We start from the raw sequence: 24,118 nt of genomic DNA on the forward strand, positions 1-24,118 counted from the left end.
TGACTGGTTAAAGTGGCATGATCCTACTTCAAATGTATTGTGCAAATGGAGCCTAAGACTGAAGTAATATGCACTGACCCAAGAGTGGGACTTACTTAGGCGTATATATGCATAGAATTGTGCTGTAACTATTGCTCTGTTGTAGTTTCTACTGAAATTCATATTTATGTATGGTTTGTTTTGTTGCATGTGACATGTCATGTGCCTTTGTAGTTTAGTGACTGGCTGGACTGAGGTAATCAACAAATCACGTTTGAGAAAGGGTGCTCTGTTCCACGTAATGTCAAACCATAATCAAAACAAACCTAGGTTTGCAAGTCAACAACAAACCATAGTTTAATAAACCACGGTTTAATGTTATGTGCAAACCCGAAGTCCTTGCTTTTGAAAAGCCAAGAGGAATAATGCAGTAGTGCAGTAGAGAATGTAGCACCAAAGAGATGCTGCTCCTCCTTGTGGATGCCAATTTACCTTAGCTAGAGAAAGCATCCATAGCAGGGCACCAATATCAGAAGGAAAACTGCAGATCTTTTGCCCAAGTAGCCCATCCCTTGGAACTGGGGCCGGCCCTCCCATGAGGCAAACTGAAGCAGCTGCTTTGGGTGGCAGAATCCCATGTACTGGCACCCCTGCAGGGGCCCTGCCTGTCCCTGCTGGGGTCATGTGGTTGCGGCTGTAGCTCCCGGTGAGATCTTGTGAGATCTCTACAAGAGTTCTGCAAGATGTTGTGAAATCTTGCGAGTGCTCTCTGGAAGCCACCACTACCACACAAACCTTGTAAGTGAGTCTACACAGTAGCTTCCCATTTCACCTGAGAGGGAGCAAATGGATGCTGCTCCTGTCTGGAACTATTTCCATTCATGGGATAATTACTGGAAGTGTTAACACTTCTGCTTATTCTTACTTCAATTTCATGCTGATTTTCTGTGAACCTAACAAGAAAAACAGGCTTGCTCCATTAAAATGTATGACTGCAGAGATTAATCTCACTTTATAAATTGACTTTTGCTTTGCAATATCCTATGCCCCAGAGTGTTTCCAAGTCCTGGTAAAATATTATTTGCAAACTTTTCAATTATGTAGACTCTAGAGCAAGGGTCAGCAAACTTTTTCAGCAGAGGGCCAGTCCACTGTCCCTCAGACCTTGTGGGGGGCTGGACTATATATTTTTTTGGGGGGGGGAATGAATGAATTCCTATGCCCCACAAATAGCCCAGAGATGCATTTTAAATAAAAGCCCAGATTTTACTCATGTAAAAACACCAGGCAAGCCCTACAAATAACCCAGAGATGCATTTAAATAAATGCATTTAAATAAAAGCACACATTCTACTTATGTAAAAACACGCGGATTCCCGGACTGTCCACGGGCCAGATTTAGAAGGTGATTGGGCCAGATCCGGGCCCCGGAACACTAAGTTTTAGTAAGTTTCTAGTTCTAAAATATCTATTTATTTTTCCAATGCATGCAAAATTGAATTGTGGAATAGGATGCTTCTAGACTAGGACTTGTAAAAAAACACCTTAAGAAACCTGTTGCCAAAGTATAAGATTTTTTCACAGAAAATGTAATTTTGGCACATGTTTGCATAGCTGGCTGTACAATGGAGAGTAGAAAAGGATATGTTCTACAGTGTCCAGCATATTCAAAGAGCATCCACAATGGCTATCATTTCTGGGGATGTTTAAATATCTGCCCTTGACAAAAGCTGAGGGGAAAATGTTCAGTCGGGCTAACATAAAGGCTCTGTGTTGGACTGGAATTATTAATTTTGAGATATAGGTGACCCTGTTACCTGTTGTATTTAAACCACAGAACTTGGGGGAGTAAATTATATTTACAGCTGACTCGATGTTTTGTTTTTCAATGTCCCTTAATCTGGTTTGAATATTGCGATAAATATATCGCTCACTTGAATTATACAAGGGTTCCAAGTCAATACCAATAGATCTGATTTTGCTATGTAAGAGGTGGATTTAGAAGAGTCCCTAAGTAAGTCAGTTTGCAGAGTCGAAGGTTGGCAACGAAAATGGCAACGCAACCAGTATTTTATAGTACTAGTTCTATACCTATACCTAGTTCTGCATACCTCTCATACTTGATTGAACATGGGAGCCCCAGGATACGTCTCAATAAACTTTTCAAATCGGTAACAGAATAGTTATGTAACGCAAGAGCTCTAAAAGGATACGCCCCTTTCTCAGGTAATTAAGCAGCAGTTCTTCGGGATCAGCAGATTTCTCTATCACCTGCATTAGAAAGGAGAGTCGAGAAACCAAAAAATACACCTTGCTTAAGAGGATTACCTATGCTTTGATGAGAGGAATTAATATCACATGCCGCTTTTCTTCAGTTTCTCTTATTCAGATGCAACAATGCAGGTCTTATCAAACCACAGGGAAACTGGAACTTGAGTTCAGCTACTTGGGTTGATGGCATTCCAGGCATTTACTCTGCATCTAGAGTGCTCCCATTGCATCTTTTGAAATCTTGATTTATGCCTTGATTTATGATGGGAACCATTTTGGGGAGCACTTGCATACCGGAGAAACTTTAAAAAGATTTGGAATCCAAATCCTTCTCCCTTATTTGCATTTAGTTTTATTTGGATCCAACATATAAGGTTTGTAATATTTTTTTCTTTTTTGGAAGTTCTGCTTAACTATGATGTATTTGTAGAGAACAAGGCAGAAGAGTAATAAAATATATGAATGGATGAGTACTGTTATGAATTTGTGGGTGCCAGGCACCTGTAATTCCTGGATCCAGGAAGTGTGAGAATTTAATCAAGGCTTGAAATGTAAAAATGGGTGCCAGACTCTTAATCCTGGGACCCGGGCAAACTTCCTCATGAGGCCCAGGTGATGGGTCATTAAAAGAACGAAGGAAAGGTAATGGGCCATTAAGAAAGCAAGGAGAGGGGCTGTATGCCAGATAGCAAATGATAGCAACTCAGAGTTAGTTAGAATACAAAGCCAGAGTTTGATGTAGAGTTTTTGGAGCTGTGATGTAAACTAGAAATGCAGCTGAAGGTTCGAAAGCCAGAGGCAGATTTCTGTTTGATTTCTGCTTGAATCCAAGGCTGCAGCTATGGGAGTAGTAGGACACTCTTGGGGTGTTAATGTTGTGAACCCCTCCATCGTAGGCTAAGGCTGTATATGTGTGTAAAGAAACCATATGTCATAAAGACACCGTATTCTCTGTTGTGCCTCATTTCCAAAAGGAAACACAAACCCTGGGCAAGTGCTTCGAACCTCTGGAATCTCTCACTGCTCAGAGATTGGGGTGGCATGAAACAATATTTTATAGCAGCTGAAGGGAACCTTTGGCCCTCCAGATGTTAAAATTAATGAACTTAAATGTTAGTTGAATGCCACCCACTATTTTCCTCTTCTGATAATAATAAATAAAAAATAAGGGCACAATTTAGCCAAGTAATCACTTTTAAACACTGACAATTTCAATAGGACAGTTTCAAATGTGCTTAATTCTCTCCCACTGAAATCAAAGTGCCTCTCTTATAGTTATGTCATAGTAGACTTATAGTTGAGAGTATACAAAGCACAATTAGTGCATGCAGTAGTTTTCTTCCTATAAATGCAGAATTCAAGTTGCTAAGAAACATGACACATGTCTTTTAATCATTTCCTCGTCCTCTCTGGGTGAAATATCTGTAAATGGAGATGTTTTATTGTCTTTGTTCTCAAGTGGAGAAAACAAGAGAAAGTAAACACATGGGTGCATTTTAAGTGTTAAATTGCATGCATACCTCTTTCTTTCTTTTTTAGCAGGAAGGGATATTAATGTTATTTGATTATATTTCATTAGGGAACCTTTCATTGAATGTACTTTTTACTTAAGATTGTTGTAGGGCACTCACAGTGAACTCATGTCGTATTTTCATTTTTAAAAGTTTGGTGATACGGTATTGCAACCGAGCATTGCTCTGACAGCTGTTGCTCCATCCTTTTTCATTTTCGTAAGACCTAGGCATTCAAACACTAGAGGAAGTGTCTGCAAAGTTTAATTTAGTAACGTGAAATAAACACAGTTGATTTTCGTTGTTGTGTATACTGTGTATATACGGACAATGACAATAAATTTATCTAAATCAATGGTGGTCAATGAAATAGAGAAAGAAAGTCCCAACTTGTAAACAATGAAGTTGAAATGACAGAAGATTGCAGGGGAAAGATGTGTAATTTGTAAGGTCATGAATAACATCTAGAGAACATTTTAAATCTTCTTTGTAGATACAAGAATGTGCCCCTTGTCCCCCCCCTTTTAAAAACACACTAAAGTACTAAAAGAAATCCTTACCTTCCTTCCATTCACAAAAAAAATGAGCTCATCCGATTGTTGGGGATTAGCCATTCTGCCGTATGAAAGCACACCTTGAAAGCTGTCAGATATTAAGCAAAAGGAGGGGGGGGGATACAGATTCTACAGTTGCTTCCACCACCGCTTTGGTCTGTGTTGCCCAGAACCGAGCGACAAATTATATAGGCGAAGAGGAGGAGCCAGAGCAGAATCGGTTGGAAGAGCTCTGTAGGGTTGCTTTTCTTCCTCTCTAATCATAAATTTGATGCATGGCTGTAATAAATTAAGGTTTCTTGCAGGTGGCAGATGCTTTTACACCTAAGGTTTTGTTTTAAAAAAGCAAAAGGACTGGTTGACACAGAAACCATTGTGATCGTCCTAAGCAAGTATGCCTTTCTGTACCGGTCTCCCTTTTCAATTGAACAGGGCGCTGAAAGGTCAAAAGAGGAGATGCCAGCAAACATTGCCATAGAAGTGGGCTTTCCCTAAGGATGGCAAGACTGGCCGATCTTGACAAATGTGCAGGTCAGTACAGGAACAGGATTTCTGTCAGGTGTCCTGGCCCAAAACTGTATAGGCTTTTTAAGCCAATGCAAGTAACTTGAAGCAAACAAGCATTGAGTGCAGTTCTCTCAGAATTGTTTGCAGCAGGAAAAGCCTAGCTTCTGCATTCTTCATACTTCAGTGGTACCTCCACACAGAGCACATTACAATAGATCAGTCTTGAAGTTACCCATCTGTGAATCACTGTCCAGGAAAGGCCACAGCTGGAGAACCAATACCAAGCACTCCTGGTATGCATATAGGTAGCTAGTGCATTTTTTAAAAAGTGTGTTTGCATCAGGCCACTACAAGTTGAGGTCTAGCAGCTACATTCTGCACTAATTGTAGCTTCTGAATCAACTTCAAGGACCAGGGAAATCTACTTTATGCAACTGTTTGGTGTTATCTCATTTAGCCACTAAGTACAGTGGTACCTCAGGTTACGTATGCTTCAGGTAACATACGCTTCAGGTTACAGACTCCACTAACCTAGAAATAGTGCTTCAGGTTAAGAACTTTGCTTCAGGATGAGAACAGAAATTGTGCTCCGGTGGCACGACAGCAGCAGGAGGCCCCATTAGCTAAAGTGGTGCTTCAGGTTAAGAACAGTTTCAGGTTAAGTACGGACCTCCGGAACGAATTAAGTACTTAACCCGAGGTACCACTGTACACGCAGCTTCATAAAGAATGTCTTTATGTGGCCTTCCTTGATATCAAGGCTGCTTTTGACACTGTCAACAGGGGGCTGATATGGTCCAAATTGGCGACAATGGGCCTAGAACCTAGATGACTTTACTTGATCAAAAAGCTTTACACAAAGAACACCTGTCGCATAAGAACACCACCAGGGAATGTAATGACAGATCCTGTCATTATAAACAGAGGAGTAAAGCAGGGCTGTGTACTCGCTCCCTCTCTTTTTAATCTTTTTCCTAACGACCTCGCTTCTTTACTAAAACAGGTGGATACCCACAGCCCAAAACTCAATGCATCAAGTATTCCCATCCTTCTATATGCAGATATGATTTTGCTTTCACGGACAAGAATTGGCCTAAAATGTTTGTTAAATTCCTGTATTGACTATCTGTCCAGAATGAAATTGTGCATGAACTTTGATAAAAGCAAAATAATAAAAGCAAATAGTTTTGGGGAATTCACGCAAAATCTATAGCTGGGTATTTGGTGGAAAACCCATCCAGCAGGTATTAGAATTCAACTACCTGGGAATCACATTCCATCATAGGCTTCTATGGTCCTTGCATGGCGGTGAATGCCAATAAGATGTCTATGCAAGCCATAATGCGTTTCTTTATAAGGAGGTAATTCGCATATCCCCAATGCCCTCAAGGTCTTCAACGCCAAAGTTATAGCTCAATTGATCTACGGAATTCCAGTCTGGCTGCCAGGGTTTATCCAGCTGGTAAAACGAGTGCAGGCAGCTTTCCTTATTAAGATTTTTGCTGTCCCACGTGGTGTACCCTATGCAGCCTTGTGTCTAGAGGGAGGTAACACAAGGTAGAGACCATAGCCTGGGCGAGATTTCTTACATGCTGGCTAAACATCTGCCTCACAACAGATAAAGATCCTCTCCTTAGTGACGTTTTGCTAGATCCCTTTCTTTCCCCAGGGCTACAACAGTTTAACCTAAAGGTACAGCAACTTGGGCTGTCAGTGGAATTTTTGCGATTGATGCCCCCACCATCTGCCAAGGCTATAATAAAAACTAGGTTGTGGGACATTGAACGCCAGGAACTAACAGCGGCAGCAGAGAAACCATGTTCCCCTCTTAACTTTCAACTTTCTTGGGCATATGAAATTAACCACAATTATCTTGATTTTTTGTTTAATCCTCAAGAAAGGGCATTTTCGCTGGCCAGGTTTAATTCAAATCCTTCAAACCTCCTATAGGGAAGGTTCTCGGGAATGGTGGAAGGAGAAAGAATTTGCCCATGTGAAGACCATCAGGTGGAAACTCTTACACATATGGTTCTTAAATGTAAACTATATGTTGATCTCCGCCAGCAGTTCCTAGATCAACTCTGCATCCCCAAATGGAAACCAGAGTTAGAGGTCATACATTTTCTATTATTGGGGAATAATCAGGAGCTCACTAAGTTAGTGGCTAAATATCTATATCTGGTTTTTTGTCGTCGAAACACATTGCAGACGTCTGACCTCCCTGGAGACCTAGAGATGTAATGTTAGACTGCTTTGCCTCTTTCATTTGACAAACGTTTTGTGTCACTGGGAAGGCAGGAATTCTGTGTTGATTTGCTATGGATGTTTGTATGTGATGCCAATAAAAGGTTTGATGATGATGATGAACTTCAAGGACAGTCCACACAGAGTGCATTACAATTTTCCACTTCTAAGGTTACCAGCCAGAGCCGTAGCTAGGTGATCTTGCGCCCCTGGCAGAACAGTCCAGATTGCGCCCCCAGCCACGAACAAATTAGCTCTTCTTTCTGCCTCTCCTCCAACACCCCCCTTCAATTCCTCATGCACTTCACCTTGGAGTGAATTCTTTTTTGTAATGAGTTCTGATTGAAGGCCACCAAGATGGGGAAGGCTGACCTAGACGACGGTATATAGGCGTCTCCCCACTTACGTGCGGGTTACATTCTAGGCCCCTGCCTGCATAAGTGAAATCGCATAAAGTGGGGAGCACCCCACTTTAATAGGGAGAAGGGCATGGGAGCCAATTCCTTGGGGCCAAGGTTCCTTCACCCCCCCTAAAATATTTGAGGAGCCCCCCCCCCAGTTAATGGGCATTGCCATTCAAATAGTGTCCGTGTGCTCCCTCTTGTGGTCGATTATACAGGGCGGTGCTTACCTGCCCCCCCAATGTATTTTATTCAAGTTGGCACCCTTGAGGGAGGGTGTGAGAAAGGAGGGGGGGAGTGACTCCAGAGTAGGCAAGCTTTGAAGTTGGTGCGGGCCCTTTTCCTTGTCCTGCTTGGCTGCAGGCAGGGAGCACTGGCTGGACAGGGTGCTGGCCGGCGGAGGGTCTTGGCAGCTGATTTTGCGCCCCCCCCTCACCTGCGCCCCTGGCAGGGGCCCACCTCGCCACCCCCTAGCTACGGCCCTGTTACCAGCAGTGTTTGGATCACTGTGGCAAGGCTCTCCATGTCCAGGGATGGCAATAGCTGGTAAATTGGCCAGAGATAGTAAAAGGCACTGCTTGTGGAGACCACCTGAGCCTTCAAAGACAGCTGTAGGAGCACCTCCAGGTTATGCACCTGTCCCTTCAAAGGCAGTGCAACCCTGTCCAGAACAGCTAGCCTCCCCAATTCCTTGACTTGAAACTACCTCTCCATGTTGAGTAGTTCCTGGGATTATACCCATGGTGGGATCAGGGTTGACAGAGATGGGAAAAGGTATCAACATTGCATATTTCATTCCTCCTCTGAAACATTTGACTCTATAACCCCCCTCTGCTTAACACGCCCAGCACTTGTGGGCGGTTTCAAGTAAAAGATCAAAAATGGAAGCTTACAAAGTTTATTTAGGTAATAGGACTCCGAGGTACATCTGTCCACACTAAAACAGAATGGGACCTTTTGTTCAACAGAAATGAATACCAACAGTTGTAGTGATCACATCACCTTAACAAGCTTGATTAAACCAGCAAACATTTCCCAGACTTGGGGTACTTACAGATTATCATTCATTTTGATTTGTTTGCACAAAATTTCTTGAGGTTATACACTATTAGTTGAGACTGATTTGTGTGGAAATTCTAGTACATCACATCAAGCAATTGTAACCCTACATTTTCCAGTGCATTCTTCCCTACACTTTCCTTACTACAAGAAGCGTCATTTAGAGGGAGTATGGTTTGTTGCATAAGAGTGCCAAATACACTTTAATTTCGTAACCCAAATTTGCTACATGCAGTCTAATTCCCCCTGCAAAATAGAAAGTCAGGAAGTAGAATACCTTACATGCAACCATGCCAACAGATTTTTGCATTTTTCTACCAATATTACAATAGTACAATGCATGATATGCACTGTACTTCTTGAATTTTTCTTTGCACAGAATTGCTAGTCTCTCATTAAAGAGCCTGCTGGATGAGGCCAATGGCCCACTTAGTCCAGCACCCGGTTCTCACAGAGGCCAACCAGATACCTGCGAGAAGCACGCAAGCAAGATCCAAGCATAAGAGCCCTCACTCCTTCTGCCGTTTCCAGCAACGGGTATTCAAAATAATTCTGCTTCTGACCATACAGACAGAGCACAAGTCTATTCTACATTTGTTCAATCCTCTTTTAAAGGCTTCCAAGTTGGTGGCTATCATGCCGTTTATGGGAGTGGGTTCCAGAGCTTAACTATGCGTGAGGTACTTCAATAAGCATCGTTGAATGTTTCTAGTGTTATGAGGGAGAAAATATTTTCTCAATCCCCTTTCTCCATGCCACGCCTAGTCTTATAAAATCCTATCATGTCACTACTTACCGTATTTTTCGCACCATAGGGCGCACTGGACCATAGGGCGCACCTAGTTTTTAGACGGGGAAATCAATAAAAAAAATCTTTTCCCCCCTCCAGCCCCAAAGAGCAGCGTACAGGCTGCGCACAACCTCTCCCTGCCGGAGGGGTTGCACGCGGCTATGTCACAAGCCAAGGTAGCCAGTGGGATGGATCCCGCTCACTGCTTTGGCTTCCTCTTTAGCCCCACGCAGCCTCTCCCTGCCGGAGGGGTTGCGCACGGCTATGGCACAAGCCTGCATTCGCGCCATAGGACGCACACACATTTCCCCTCAATTTTTGGAGGGGGAAAACTGCGTCCAATAAAGCGAAAAATACGGTACTTGCCTTCTCTCTAAATGAAAAAGTCCAAAATGCTTTCCTCATAGGGAAGCTGCTGCAGCTCCTTGATCATTCTGATTGCCTTTTCTGAACCTTCTCCAACTCTCATCCTGCGCATCATCAGTTTTTTCTGCTCTTCTAAACAAGATTCAAAAAGGTGTGAAATTATATCACTGCACCTGTGTACTTGGGCTGCTTTCAGACAGGTACTTATTAATGGGTGTTCCTCGTGCAGTTTTTTTGCACAATCTCATTGGCATCAAAATGCTAGACTGTATATTCTCCCCCCTTTAACCTGCATTTACCCTTCGGGGGGGGGGCGGGCTCCTTATTAAAAAAAACCCAAAACTGTTGACAACAACCCAATTGTAATTTCTGAACAACCTACTTACAACATTAAGTCCCCGCCCAGAAGCCCTCTGTAAGATTTAGTTCTGCTTTGGGTGAACGGACAAAAAAAGGTAGGTGCCGCCAAACACAGAATCTTTCTTCCAGCTTTATAATGCATAGCACAATTTGCCCAGCGTCCTCACATTGTTACACTATGTGCTTCCTGGCCCACACCAGCCAATCCTGTGAAGCAAGGAAAGGCACAGCTCAATGACATCAAAATACAGGACAAGTTGTACCAGATGGCACAGAGGGGAAAACTCACAGCACTGCCATTTTCATATTGATCCAAGGTGCATGCAAGGGCGTGGGTGCAACTGCACATACACAGCATGGGTTAAGTGAAATGCAAAACCCAGGAAAAAGAGTGTGAGACAAGGACCGTGAGTGACAGCAGAGATGGAGAACCTGGGGTCTCCAAGACCAACCATATGGTATGGTGGCATGTGGAATCCACTGACATTTGGAGGGGTACCAACTCTGGATCTCTGGGATCTCTGGGAGTCCCAGGAACTGCCATTCTCTTAGCCGGAATGAGTGCAACTAGTCTTCTTCCTCTTCTTCCTCCTCCTCCCATTAAATTCTTTGCCACTCTATCACCCATGAGCACGGAAGGGATTATTTTTATATATATATTGCACATCTCTAATTAAACTTGTTGAGAAACTTCTGAAAATAAATTAAAGTTCGGTGAAGTGCAAGCCAAGTGATTCAGTCTTCCTGGCAAAGCTACACACAAGAGAGTAACATGGTAAGTGTGAAGCAATATTACTTGTAGGCTTCATTACTCGTGCACCTGCATACTTAATCAATTTTAATCCATGCTCTAGTTAAAAAAGGTGCGATAACAAGGCACATAATCAAACAACAGATCACTCCTCACATTATTTCCTTCGCCTTTCAAGAAATAATCTGCATGGTAGCCTTAGGAAGTGGCATATGCATCTTTTAATGTGCATGATTTTTTATTGCCTAGTGCTTGATATTCTGGAAAGACAGCTTATCTTACACAACACAACCGTCCCAGGAGATAATGCATGAACCAGACGTCTAAGATGCACAAAGGGACTCTTTCTGGCATGCACCTTGTACTGTTTAACAGTCAGCAGTCATTAAACAATGCTGTCTCACACCCTGAGGATGTTGTCTGATGCCCCGAGCAATCTTTCATGCGCACCACTGCACAGTAGGTTTCCTAAAGCCAAAACCAGCTCAAGATTTATTTTACCACAGACCTTGTTCAAAGTAAATAAAGTGGATCAATTTGAGATTCGCACTTCAAAGACAACAGCAGCAGTAGGCAGATGCTCAGTGGCAGCCAATCCTGGCATGTGGGAACAGGGAAACACACAGCATAATGAGACGAGGAGGATGCAAGGCAAGTTCAGCTACCATCAGCCTTCGCCAACCCAGATGTTGTTGGACTCCCAAGTCCCTTCAGCTCCAGCCATTTTATAACCAATGGTCAGGAATGATGGGAGATGTAGTCCAAAGCATCTCAGGCTCACTATGTTGGGGAAGGCTGAATTAGATATTGCCTGAGGTTGGGGAACTCTGTACATGATTGCTATGTCTAGTGGCTGGCACATGTTTTTCTGTAACATTTAGTAATACCTTGAAAAACTGAGGGAAAGAGGTGTGAAAGAGGCAGAAGACGGATGGAAAGGTGGTTAGAGGTTGTAGGAAACTTAGTAGCCAAGAAAAGGAGGGGATGGTGAAATAGGACCCTGGGAGAGGAGGGAGAGTAGACTGGCAAATGAGTTAAGAGAGGCAGGAGACCCCTGGATCTGCTGAGGGGGCTCCATGAAGGAGACGGAATATGTTAGCACTAGGAACCTAGCAAGGCAGATAGAAACAACCACCAAATGGTTAGGCCTTGAATTGTAGCAGCCTAGTACCAAACAGTGTGAAAATGGTAGGAGACTCTCATGTAAATGAATATGAAGCCTGCAATATAATTCCCCACAAGAAAGCAACTACTGAACTAAAATGAACTGCATTTGTTGATAAAGCACTGGAAGATGTTGACTTGAAGAAGTTAGCACTTCATGGCACTTTCTGCACATTCCTGGTTCTTCTTCAAAGGGAGATTTCCCACGGAACAGTGGACTTGCTTTTTTCATCCTTTGGGATCTAGAAAAATGAATAAGTAGTAAACGGAACAATCAGTCTTGAAGAGTCATTGCTAAGGCTTGTTGCAAAATCAGTTTGGATTTCTGTGAAACTGATTCAACAATACCTGAAGGCAACGAGAGGAAGCCACTGGAGGCACAAAAGATTTAGGGTGCCATTAAGGACAGACAGACCAGAAGATGCTACGTCCTGATTTTAATTTAAGAGTAACCTATTCCTCATCCTGACAGTCACAAGAGAAAGAAGAATTAGGCACCAGATGCATTAAAAATCTTTACCATCTCCGTAAACTGGTCACCACAGGCCATTCGCACTCGTTCAGGAGTCAAGGGGCTGTTCAACACAAAGTCTGATGGCAATCCTCTTTCCTTCCTGGCAGCAGCCACTGCATCCCATATTGCAAAAAATACAGAGCTCCCCAAGAAAAGTGCCGCTTCACCGAGGCCCTGCCAAAAGCAGAGACAAAAGCAGTGAAATCATGTTGAGGCATTAGCAAATATTTCACATCAAGAACCTTTCAGGGAGCATCTCTGTCCGCACACGAAATGAGTTTTGTTTTCTCATTGTGTGGGAACAAGACCCAGCATCTGACACACTCTTAAGAGCTTGGTGGCATCAGCCTTTGTGGACTCACTTGGGCCAGCAGGCAGACCTTACATGAGCCAGCACCTTCATGTGGCTGATGTGAGAAGCCATAGGAACCTACTGCATAACACCTCCCTGTGCTCAGGGCTGGCTCCAAGCTTGAGGGGGCCTTTGCAATGGGGCCACTAGCGGGCTTTCCGATTCAGTATGTGATGAGTGGATATTCCAGTCTCATTCTCTGTCCTTCCACTTATTTCCCACTAAGCTCCAAGGGTGGTAGGTGGCCCTGCCTTACTGAGAAGGAGGAGGAGCAGTAGTGATGGTAGCAGAAGTAGCAGCACTCCTCAAATCAGTACTGGGTGGCTTATCAATGTCCAAGTGTCACAATTGCAATGGTGCCCACCTGTTGCTCATCTGTGGAGAAGGAGACAGCTGTATATCTAACAAGGGTCCTGTGGCAGCCTTTCTGAGAATGCTGACTGCAAACTCTGGGCTATTTTAGAAAGGTTTTAACCTATTCTGAGTGGTTGCTTTAAAAATATATGTGAAAGCATGAGCTTATATCCACATGTGTGCACATGCAGCTTTTTAAAGACTAACCAAAATGAAAACAAACAATGTGAGGCCACACCTCTCTGCTAGTAACGCACTGCTGCCATTCAAGAACATATTTTTATTGTGTCCTAGTCGGTTCACAAAGATTGCTCACCATATTCCAAAATGGTGGCAGCCGCAACTGCAGCCTATCATGGGTGCTGGAGAGCTGAGTGTAGTGGGAAGAGCAAATTGCCCATGCAGCTGGCTGATGTCACAGACTAGGAATCTGTGACTGTTATTATTCTGCCCCTCTCATCTGAGCTTGGGCTGCCACTATATAGCTCCCCCTCGTCTGTGTTTATCCTAAGATGCAACATCTGTCCAGTTCCCTGGAACGACGTGTTTCATTTTACATGCCACAGTTTTTACATCCAAAAGGCCAAAGGTGAAAAGCCCTTTTGAGCGTCAGCCCAATGAGATCAAGATATGGATGGACACAATTGGCATCACCTGATATTAGTGCTTTCCCAGGGGCTCGTCAACTTAGGAAGGGAGCCCATTTAGGAGAAGGAAAACACTGATCCTAGACCTCAAGATGCCACGTGGGATATCTTTGGAAAAAGAAAAAGCTAAGGAGTAAACCCTGCACAAATCCAGAGTGCAGCCCCTAAAACGGTTGGATGTACAGTAAGCCTCTTTCCGGCAAATCCTGCAGTCAAGCTGGTGCAAAACGTATTGCTCTACTTTCCTGTGTAACACATCAGTGAGGCTGAAAGGGGAGGCTCTTGCCATCTGCATAGCTCAGGACCTCCATACATACTGCCCAGGGCTGTGCAAGGGGAGGTCATTTTGGTGCTGCTAACACAGTGGTTTGAATTCATCCCTGGAGGTGCACTCCATTGTCTCTCAAAACAGATGGATGCCAATCAACAAGCAGAGGTGGTTAGCACAGCCAGCAGAGCTACAGATAATAACACTCAAGTGTGTGGTCTGCAAGGGATAATTTAGGCCTTATAGTCACAATCCGTCAAGCTGTGTAACTGGCTAATCCCCCATTAGGCTTTTTGGCCTTGTTTTGCTAGAAGTTTGACATAACTTGTGTTCTGTTTGGCTGCAAGTAAATAACTGTGCTCTGACTGTTTTCGGCTAGTTGGCACAGTTTTTCTAGCTACCACTGCCTCGATGGGTAGTTAAGAGAGAAGGCTACGCCACTGTAAAAATTGCATTCCTTATTTCCGATTGTTTGATAGCCTGTTCTGCTATCATACCTCCAAAAAGGGCTTTGTTGTTGTTGTTGTTGTTGTTTAGTCGTGTCCGACTCTTCGTGACCCCATGGACCAGAGCACGCCAGGCACTTCTGTCTTCCACTGCCTCCCGCAGTTTGGTCAAACTCATGCTGGTAGCTTCAAGAACACTATTCAAGCATCTCATCCTCTGTCGTCCCCTTTTCCTTGTGCCCTCCATCTTTCCCAACATCAGGGTCCTTTCCAGGGAGTCTTCTCTTCTCATGAGGTGCCCAGAGTATTGGAGCCTCAGCTTCAGGATCTGTCCTTCCAGTGAGCACTCAGGGCTGATTTCCTTCAGAGTGGATAGGTTTGATCTTTTTGCAGTCCATGGGACTCTCAAGAGTCTTCTCCAGCACCATAATTCAAAAGCATCAATTCTTCGGCGAAGAAGAAGGGCTTGGAATGCCTCAAAACTGACTGCTCTTCTCCCGATAGGGGGACATGCTACAGTGAAACAATTGCCTAGCAAGGGTTCCCACTGGAGTATATCATGTATTTTTCTTTTGGCTCTGCTGCCTTGTGGTCTGCAATCAATATTCCAATGGGAAGTTGAGGACTTCAGTCTTAGGGGAGACAACTTGCTCAATAATATGTCACAAAACTGAATGAAATACTCCTGATATTATATCCATGTGGGCATAAACCCAACCGCTGTTAAGCGCATTTAATCACTGTTGATTTCAAGCGCACTTATGCCTGAATGGCTGTGGGATGGATTATAGCCGCATGATTAATAATACAGTAACAAGATATTCATAATGAAAACAACTTATTCTCTTGTATCATTTCCATCCCATCCTCCAAGTCTGCAGTTTTTCCTTCAGTAATATGGGTCACTTAGGTTTAGCAGGAGAAAAGGGGAAGAACTTCACCTTGGATTTCAATCTTCTTACCTTGGATGAGTAGATCGCTGTTGGGTTTTGGCTAGATGCCAACAAGGAGACACTGATCTGTTCTGGAATGTCACAAACAGCAGGGATTTTATATTGATCTGGGCCCCGTGTGTAGAGGACCCCCTCTGGGGAATATTTGAGTTCCTCTGTTGTGTAGAGTCCAAGGCCCTGGACAAAGGCACCTTCAATCTGCCAAGAGGAAGGATAGCTTATAGTGAGATTTCCATATACTTTGTTGTGTTAAATTAATACGAGCTCTCGTTACATTGTCTGAAAGCGATGCTAGCTTTAAAATTATAATTATTTATTATTAAAATTGAACAAATGAACCATAAAAGCAAGCATAAAAATCTAACATCTGAAGGACAACTGGACACCTTTCCATTAATATTGTAATTAGACTTTCAGAATTCTATGAATAATGCTGGCCTTTCACAAATATTTCAATTCTTTGCTCTCCTTCTCTTAAATTTCACCATCTAACAAAGCTGAAATGGCATTTTTGCAAGATGCTACATTTTAATTACCCATTTCTATCATAAGAGTTGGAAGGAGGTCCAATCCTGTGCTCAGTGAATTTCTGTATTGTTGGGTTTTGTATCTGTCACTGAACAGGGAGTTGGATCTCCCTCCAAATCTTATGATTCTAATTGAAGTGAATTTAGTACCTCATAGCAAAATGAAGAAATTCTCAGGACTTACCTGACCTATATCCATTGCCGGATTGATGCTGCATCCAATGTCCATAACAATATCTGTTTTGACATTCTGTTAATGAAAAACAGGTTGTAACTTTGTATTACATTCGGGGGACTGAAGCATGAGGAGATGAGCCAAATATTATGGCTAGGATATCGAGAATTTGTACCCAGTGTGATATGACCTATTTGTGGCTCATTTTGGGAAATAAGTCCCAATGAATTTAACAATACTTTATTTGTTATAAGTATGCTTAGGGCTGAAGTCCTTATCTTGTAATACTTTCCCCAGTCTAAAACCATATTAAAGTCAATGATGCTACTTTCATTTTTAGAAGTAGGTAGAGTGGACATCACTTTAATGGAAAAGTAACAGTAGCCAGCAAAGCTGGTGCATTGTATTGGCTAAGAAAGAGAGCTTTGGCTAAGAAACCAACAAATACCAGCTTTTGAATCCTCCCAATATACTGATTGAAAATGTATTGTAACTTTTGAATAAAGGTTTCTGGTTTTTTTAAATAAAATTTTCCTTCAACTATGAATGTACCGGGCAGCCTTTCAGCCTCAAAGCCAGATTCCCATATACCAAAAAGGAATAATACTGCAGGAATCCTCCAAAATTAGAGATACAGTGGTACCTCGGGTTACATACGCTTCAGGTTACAGACTCCACTAGCCCAAAAATAGTGCTTCAGGTTAAGAACCTTGCTTCAGGATAAGAACAGAAATCGGGCTCCGGCGGCGCGGTGGCAGCAGGAGGCCCCCATTAGCTAAAGTGGTGCTTCAGGTTAAGAACAGTTTCAGGTTAAGAACAGACCTCTGGAACGAATTAAGTACTTAACCCAAGGTACCACTACACAATATATGCAAAGTGGACTACACTCGTTTATGTGCTATATAAATGCTATGTATTCTTTTTATCTTTCTGTGGCAATAAACAGTATACCACTTCTATGGGAAAATTCATGTGCAAAATGGAATTCATAAATTGTAAAACTTAAATAAAAAGCTGTCTGGTTCTGCACAAGGCTGCCTGCTTTTGCCCAGTCAGCTTTGGAAGAAAACAGCTGGGAAAAGGGCAAAGTGGAGGCTGTTGGCTACTGCAACACAAGTGCCCGGATGAATTCACATTCAAAGTTGCCATGCATGTGCCATAGCAGCAGCTCATGGATTACTGAAGTCACACAAGGAAGGAGGAGAGGTTAAACTCAATCCACACAAGAAACCACTATGTATCCTGCACCCATTTCCAATCACCGTATTTTTTGCTCTATAAGACTCACTTTTTCCCTCCCAAAAAGTAAGGGGAAATGTGTGTGCGTCTTATGGAGCGAATGCAGGCTGTGCAGCTATCCCAGAAGCCAGAACAGCTTTCACTGCGCAGCGATCCCTCTTGCTGTTCTGGCTTCTGAGATTCAGAATATTTTTTTTCCTTGTTTTCCTCCTCCAAAAACTAGGTGCGTCTTGTGGTCTGGTGCGTCTTATAGAGCGAAAAATACAGTATCCTGCACCCATTTCCAATTAGCTGTGCTTTGTAGAAACCAGCAGGATTTATTGCTGTCCACTGCAAACAACTGTTTAGACTGAATACGACAAAGAAAACACAAGAGCCTTTCATTAGTTACACAGGAACTTGGCTGTGCTTTTTGCACTAGCTGTAAGTGACACCTGACAGTTTACCTTGTGGTCTCCAGTCAGACAGTCTATTTCAACCTCTGCGCAGGCGGCTCCAAAAACAAAATATTCAAATGGGTGGCCTTCCCCTTTCTCCCAGTCCATGTTTGCTTCATAACCTCTGCAAGAAGCAACAAAGTATGTTGGAGAGTAAGGGATGCTTGCAGGCATGGGAACAACAATAAAGGAGACAAGGGGGAAATAGCAATAAAGAGCCTCACAATCACAGTGATGTGCTGGACCCTCAGTTGGTACAATCGGTCATGACAGTGGAGCAATGTGATGTTTGCTCTGATAATGCATCATGTTGTTTAAGAACATAGCAGCAGGCCTGCTGATCAGATGAAATGTTCATCTAATTCAGCATTCTGTTTCTGGAAGTGGCCAGGCCTCCAGGAACCCCAAAACAGGAGATGTAGGTAAAAGCCCCTGACATTCTTCACCCCCAAAGCCAGTCAATACTATAATGGCTAATACCCATTAATAGATCTATGGATTTGGCTTTTCCTCATTTAAAGCTGTATCATCTACTACTCATCGTTGCCACATTATATTCTCCCTTGATGCAGTCAGAATGCAGCGCTGACCTGAGTTCTCTGATTCGGAAAGACTTTTCCTTTACAGAAACATAAAAAAAACCCCTCCAGACTCACTGACAGCACTTTTAACCAAATGTACAAATTTCTGAATGCGACCAATAATTCCTTCCACTTGATCAGTGGTTTGGATCCAGAGTTACTGTAAGCAGAATGCAGATCATGAGAAAGCCCATGAGGTGGGTTGGGGAGGGGGAGAACAGGTGAGTTTTGCCTGAAAAGTGGCTCTGGAGAGTTGGGAATGTCTCTGGAATCATTTGGGAAGCAGCACAGGGCAGCCTTCCTCTTTCTCCAACTGGTTAAAAAAAATGCATCTTTCTCCAGCAGAACGATCTGCTGGATCTTAGTGCCTTTCAATCACAGAAGGATCCTCTGGATCCTCCCTGAAATATTTATCGATTTAGTGCCATCAGTGTGCATGATTCATTATAGAGAGCCAGTGTGGTGTAGTGGTTAAGAGCGGTAGTCTCGTAATCTGGTGAACCGGGTTTGCTTCCCCGCTCCTCCACATGCAGCTGCTGGGTGACCTTTCTCAGCCCCAGTCTCTCAGCCCCACTCACCTCACAGAGTGTTTGTTGTGGGGGAGGAAGGGAAAGGAGAATGTTAGCCGCTTTGAGACTCCTTAAAGGGAGTGAAAGGCGGGATATCAAATCCAAACTCTTCTTCTTCTTCTAGAATGCAAAACAGTAGGCCACAGTCGTGTAGCTTTAACTCTGCTGCTAACATTCTCCTTCAGGACCTTCATGCACAAGACTAGACATGACATGCCCTTTTCTCTGTATGCTTATGTCTAAGAAGTATATGCAACTACTAAAAGCATCAGCTCAAGTCATTCATGATCCCTGCAGAAGCCACCTTGTTATGCAAGTCATTACAGTAATTCTCTTTTGACAGTCACTTCTTGAAGTCATGAGTTAATATCTAGTACCTGAAATAACCTATTGCTGACAGATTGATACTCTGCTCAAACGCTTCTTTGGCCTGTAAAACAAGCAAGCATAGTAAGTTTATTCCTTCAAAAAGCAATCTTGTATAAAAAAGATACCATGGCCATGCTAAAACCAAGACATTCCTATTAATATTTCCAGCTGGACGATCAACTCATGAGCAGGATTTGAGCTATGAGTAACAGAAGTAATCAGGCAATAATATTGTGCTTATGATTTAATAGATAGAATATAGGGGGCAGCAGAAGGGGAGAAACAACTCCATGGAAAATGGGGTGGGAAATCAACAAAAAGAAAAGACGAAATCGTGTTTTGATTGTATATGTTAAAAGTGTTGAAACTTAATAAAATACAATCGGAAAAAATTGTATTTCCAGTTGACTGAATGATGAAATGGAATGTTGCACATATGAGAATTGTGAAAATGAGGCTTTCACTGAGGAAGTAAGACTGCTGGTAGGAGCTCAGGTAGCTGAATACTCCTCCAAATAAAACAATCCCATCCATCCAGAAAATTAGTGTTTCAGGGAGAAGTTTGGCCTAGCCTTCTTCCTGACATGATAGTTGCAAGCAGTTGTTTTCTATGGAGAGGCGTCCCAGTACATGAGCTCTCACTAGCACCACACACAGGTTTATTAGCTTAGTTAAGAGTCAAATTGTACCTAATTCTTAGTAGCCGTATATTTTCCTCCAGCAAAAGAGAAGCACCTGGTGGTGGAAAAAGTTGCTTTCTATATAGCGGCGTGCGCCATAAAGCTTCTGGAAATGTGTCTACAGTACTGTATTTTTCGCTCTATAGGACGCACCTTTTCCCCTCCAAAAATTAAGGGGAAATGTGTGTGCGTCCTATGGAACGAATGCAGGCTCCTTGGCTTCAGTGATAGCAACGCGAAGCCTCCGAAGCGCAGAGGGAGCACTCCCTCCACACTCCAGAGGCTATGCGTTGCTTTCGCTGAAGCCTGGAGAGCGAGAGGGGTCAGTGCACAGTGACCCCTCTCGCTCTCCAGGCTTCAGGGATAGCCGCAGCACGAGTTTCCGCTGTGCTCCAAAGGCTTCAGGTGGCTATCCCTGAAGCCTTTGGAGCGCAGTGGGAACTCGCGCTGCACTCCGAAGGCTTCCGGTTCCTTTTGCTGAAGCCGGGAGAGTAAGACTCTCCCGGCTTCAGCAGAGAGGGAGAGCTGTGCAGCGCCCCTTCAGTGAAGCGGGAGGAGAAATGGAAGGGGCTCCGTTTCTCCTGCCGCTTCGCTGAAGGGGTGCTGAGCAGAGAGGAGGAGAATTTTTTTTTTCTTGTTCTGCCCCTCTAAAACAAGGTACGTCCTATGGTCAGGTGCGTCCTATAGAGCGAAAAATATGGCACTTCATTTCACCTCCTCACTGCTCTTAATTTAAATGTTAATTTGTCCACTCAAACCGTAGACTAATATCCCCCCTGGAATGTGTCCTTCAGCTGTGGTAACACCCTGTGCATGCCTAGATGAAGTACGGAGAACTGTGCATGCAGAACGGTAGGAGGGGATGCAGAAATCTGTGACTTTTGTGCGGCTGCAATGTTGTTTTCTTTACAAAGGTAAGAGTCACATCAATTGCTGTGCACACCACTTCCCACAGGGGAAAGCAGTTCTTGGTGTGCGAAAGATTCCTCTCCTCTGTACTAAGTGCATTAATTTAAGGGACAGTGGAAAAGAAAACAAGCCCCTTTATAAAAGTGTGAATAACAAATCTGAATGAAGAAACTTGCCAAAGGCAGGGGCAAAGTCCTGCATAAACACAAACTCTTCATATTCCATTTTCTTTCTTTAATCATGTTGCGGTAAGCTAGGCAAGTTAAAACAAGAGGTTATGCCTTGGCTCTAAAGTCATGTAACATTTAATACAAGTCAAATGTCTGTTGTGGTGTTTCTTATTTAATTGCTGTAAGTCAATCAACCCCTTTGTTATGGTCAATAGCCAGCGGTCAAAATAGAAATGCCCAAATATATAAAATGATCCCCAACAAAACAAAGTAAAGACTGACAATGCTGAAATTACTAGTAACTGTATCATACTATATAATACCGGGAATAGAGAGCAAAATTACAAGTTGCTAAAGTTTTACATGCAGCAGCACTATAATTAGCCATGCTGCAAGAAATTGATGCTTTCTGATCTGAAGGGAGTGCAAAAACATAAAATGTGCCCTGGGAATTTCCATATAAAGGGTAATCCATGGAAACCACAGAACTAATCTTACCCACTCTTTCCATGTGCCCTTAGGGTTCTGCCTAATGATGGGCTCAAGATGTTTCCGGAGGGTCTGGCAGGCATCCTGATGACATTGGGAGGAGCACAAAGAAGGAAAATTTCTATGTAAGACATTGAAAGGGTTCTGTTTTTGCCATGCTGCTACGCTGTTGCTCACACCACAGGAGTCATTGAACACTAGCCTATGGCATTGCCAAGAGGTTATTTCAACAAAAAAATCAAGAGCCTCCACATTCAGTCCTGAGCAGCTTAAATTCTGCAACCCAGAAGAGGAAGGGCATCAGTTAAACCTCATTAAGGCTTCTTCTGTACTACAACCAATTGGGCAAATTTGCACTAACCAGATGTTGCATGCTCTGTGCTGTAGCTCACCAGGTAAGGACCATAGCTCAGTGGTGGAGTATCTGCTTCGCATGCAGAACATCCCAGGTTCAATCCCTGGCATTGCCAGGTAAGTCTGATAAAGAGCCTTGCCTGAAAAACTGGAGAACCACTCCCCATCAGTGTAGACAAAACTAAGTTAAATGGGCCAGATGTCTTACTTGGTATATGGCAGTTTCCTATGCTGTTCCTGTGATTCGTACATTCCCACCTAGCTGTCTGAAAGCCATTGCAGGATAGAGCATGAGACTCTTAACCTCAGGGTCATGGGTTCGACCCCCACATTGGGTGCGAGATTATTGCATTGCAGTGGGTTGGACTAGATGACCCTCATGATCCCTTCAACTTTACAATTCTATGAATCTATGAAACTCCCAGCACTTCCCATCTCAGCGTGTATCTTCTCTGCAAAACACAATGTTGCTCAAGGTATGGGGAATAAGAGAAAGTAGGACTCAGCTCCTGAAGGTGTGTCTCCACCCCCATCTTTCAGCCCGGACACTGAGGTCCAGCTCCGAGGGCCTTCTGCTGGGTCCCTTGCTGCGAGAAGTAAGGTTACAGGGAACCAGGCAGAGGGCCTTCTCGGTAGTGGCGCCCTCCCTGTGGAATGCCCTCCCAGCAGATGTCAAGGCAATAAGCAACTATCTTACTTTTAAAAGACATCTGAAGGCAACCCTGTTTAGGGAAGTTTTTAATGTTTAATGCTGTACTGTGTTTTTAATATTCAGTTGGGAGCCGCCCAGAGTGGCTGGGGAAACCCAGCCAGCTTGGTGGGGTATAAATAATAAATTATTATTATTATAGTTTATACGTTATTTAAGGTTGCAATCCTAAAACACAGTCAGGCACCTGTGTTCAAGAAGTCAGTGGTGCTTTCTTCTGAGCGTTTCTGTGCACTTAGTATGAAAGTCTTTCAAAAAAAACAATACATTTCATCATCATCTACCAGAAGTAAGCTCCTATGAATATCTTTCAAGAAGCTGGAACCTTGGAATTTTGCACTAACTAGAAGATTAATATCTTATTTTACCTTCACTGCCATTCCATTGACATCCGTTCCCATTGATCCAACTGAAGCACATGCATTCGGGACTGTCTGCGTACTTGTTTCACAGAAGTGAATATTTGACATTGGCATCTTTAATTCTCGGCTTGCAACCTAGAATGAGAAAGGAATACGTACAATATTCTGTTTTAAGTACAGCAACCTAGACCAGGCTTCCTCACCTTCGGCCCTCCAGATGTTTTTGGCCTACAACTCCCTTGATCCCTAGCTAGCAGGACCAGTGGTCAGGTATGATGGGAATTGTAGTCTCGAAACATCTGGAAGGCCGAGGTTGAGGAAGCCTGACCTAGACCTTTACACACACACACACACACACACACACAAAAGGGTTACACCTCATAGTTCTGCTTGCAAAAGGTCTTTTTGGGTTCAGTGGCATTCACAAAGACACTCAACAAATGCCATTGACCCAAATTCCCCCACTTTCAGCAGCTGAATACTGTATGGAATAATTATACTCCCATGGTCATGGAGGGGGTATAGCTGGAGAAATCAGATTAAGGTTTAGCTCCTCCACAATGTCTACTGTATATAGACCATACAAAGAAGCCAGAGCCTATTTTATCATGTACATGTATCAGGAACTGATAACTATTTAATTTGCTTGCGTATAATCACAGCTGTTCTGCATATTAACTAGAGTAACGCTGAAGGTAGGTGAAGAGATGTCAGGACGGGTTGGGTTTTTTGCTCCTCTTTTAATGCTGCAGACAGTTAAGGGAGTGTTCACCAACTTTCACATCTTGGCACCATCTTCTCTGACTAACCTTATTGCCCCAATGCAGATTAGTGTTGAAGCAGACTTAAATTATGGCTAAAAGCATGTGAAAGTAATGCGGACCAGAAACAGCCAGGTTTGTCCATCTTTTCATCGAGCATAACTAGCTCATTGTTCCCAATGTGGCTTCCCAACTGCAAATAAAAGGCAGTATTGCGTGGCCAGACGAAGACCCCCCCGGCCCCCGGGTGGAATAATGACTCATGACATGTTATGGGATTAAAATTGGCCACAACT

At 43.3% G+C, this 24,118-nt stretch overlaps 2 protein-coding genes and 1 long non-coding RNA gene across 6 annotated transcripts in view; 1 reads left to right on the plus strand and 2 right to left on the minus strand.

The window, feature by feature from the left end:
* The window catches only part of LOC310689672 (aldehyde oxidase 4-like), a 73,304-nt gene extending 68,817 nt beyond the window's left edge, over positions 1–4,487 (minus strand). Inside the window, exons 1-2 of the mRNA XM_083467552.1 lie at positions 4,322–4,487; positions 2,193–2,250 (exon numbers count right to left, since the gene is read on the minus strand). Of these exons, the coding sequence (XP_083323678.1) occupies positions 2,193–2,250; positions 4,322–4,375 (112 nt within the window). The 5' untranslated portion in view covers positions 4,376–4,487. The remainder of the gene's footprint in view (positions 1–2,192; positions 2,251–4,321) is intronic.
* LOC310691220 lies at positions 2,257–7,195 on the plus strand. Its single transcript, XR_014518396.1, has 2 exons — positions 2,257–2,624; positions 5,826–7,195. It is a non-coding gene; the product is annotated as an uncharacterized lncRNA (long non-coding RNA).
* A 1,154-nt stretch (positions 7,196–8,349) lies between these two features.
* The window catches only part of LOC310689662 (aldehyde oxidase-like), a 52,377-nt gene continuing 36,608 nt past the window's right edge, over positions 8,350–24,118 (minus strand). The window contains exons 28-37 of one of the 4 annotated variants that reach the window (XR_014517567.1): positions 23,068–23,196; positions 21,646–21,720; positions 19,397–19,449; positions 17,879–17,993; positions 16,203–16,268; positions 15,501–15,689; positions 12,478–12,645; positions 10,677–12,199; positions 9,674–10,000; positions 8,350–9,317 (exon numbers count right to left, since the gene is read on the minus strand). Coding sequence is in view for 1 of the 4 variants with exons in the window: in XM_083467505.1 (XP_083323631.1) it covers positions 12,146–12,199; positions 12,478–12,645; positions 15,501–15,689; positions 16,203–16,268; positions 17,879–17,993; positions 19,397–19,449; positions 21,646–21,720; positions 23,068–23,196 (849 nt within the window). In the remaining 3 variants the exon portion in view is untranslated. Of the gene's footprint in view, positions 12,200–12,477; positions 12,646–15,500; positions 15,690–16,202; positions 16,269–17,878; positions 17,994–19,396; positions 19,450–21,645; positions 21,721–23,067; positions 23,197–24,118 lie in introns of all 4 variants that reach the window. The other 3 variants (XR_014517568.1, XR_014517569.1, XM_083467505.1) reach the window with 3 other exon arrangements.

The sequence above is a fragment of the Podarcis liolepis genome, assembly GCF_965112155.1.
Source record: "Podarcis liolepis genome assembly, chromosome: 1".
Classification (NCBI taxonomy): Eukaryota; Metazoa; Chordata; class Lepidosauria; order Squamata; family Lacertidae; genus Podarcis; species Podarcis liolepis.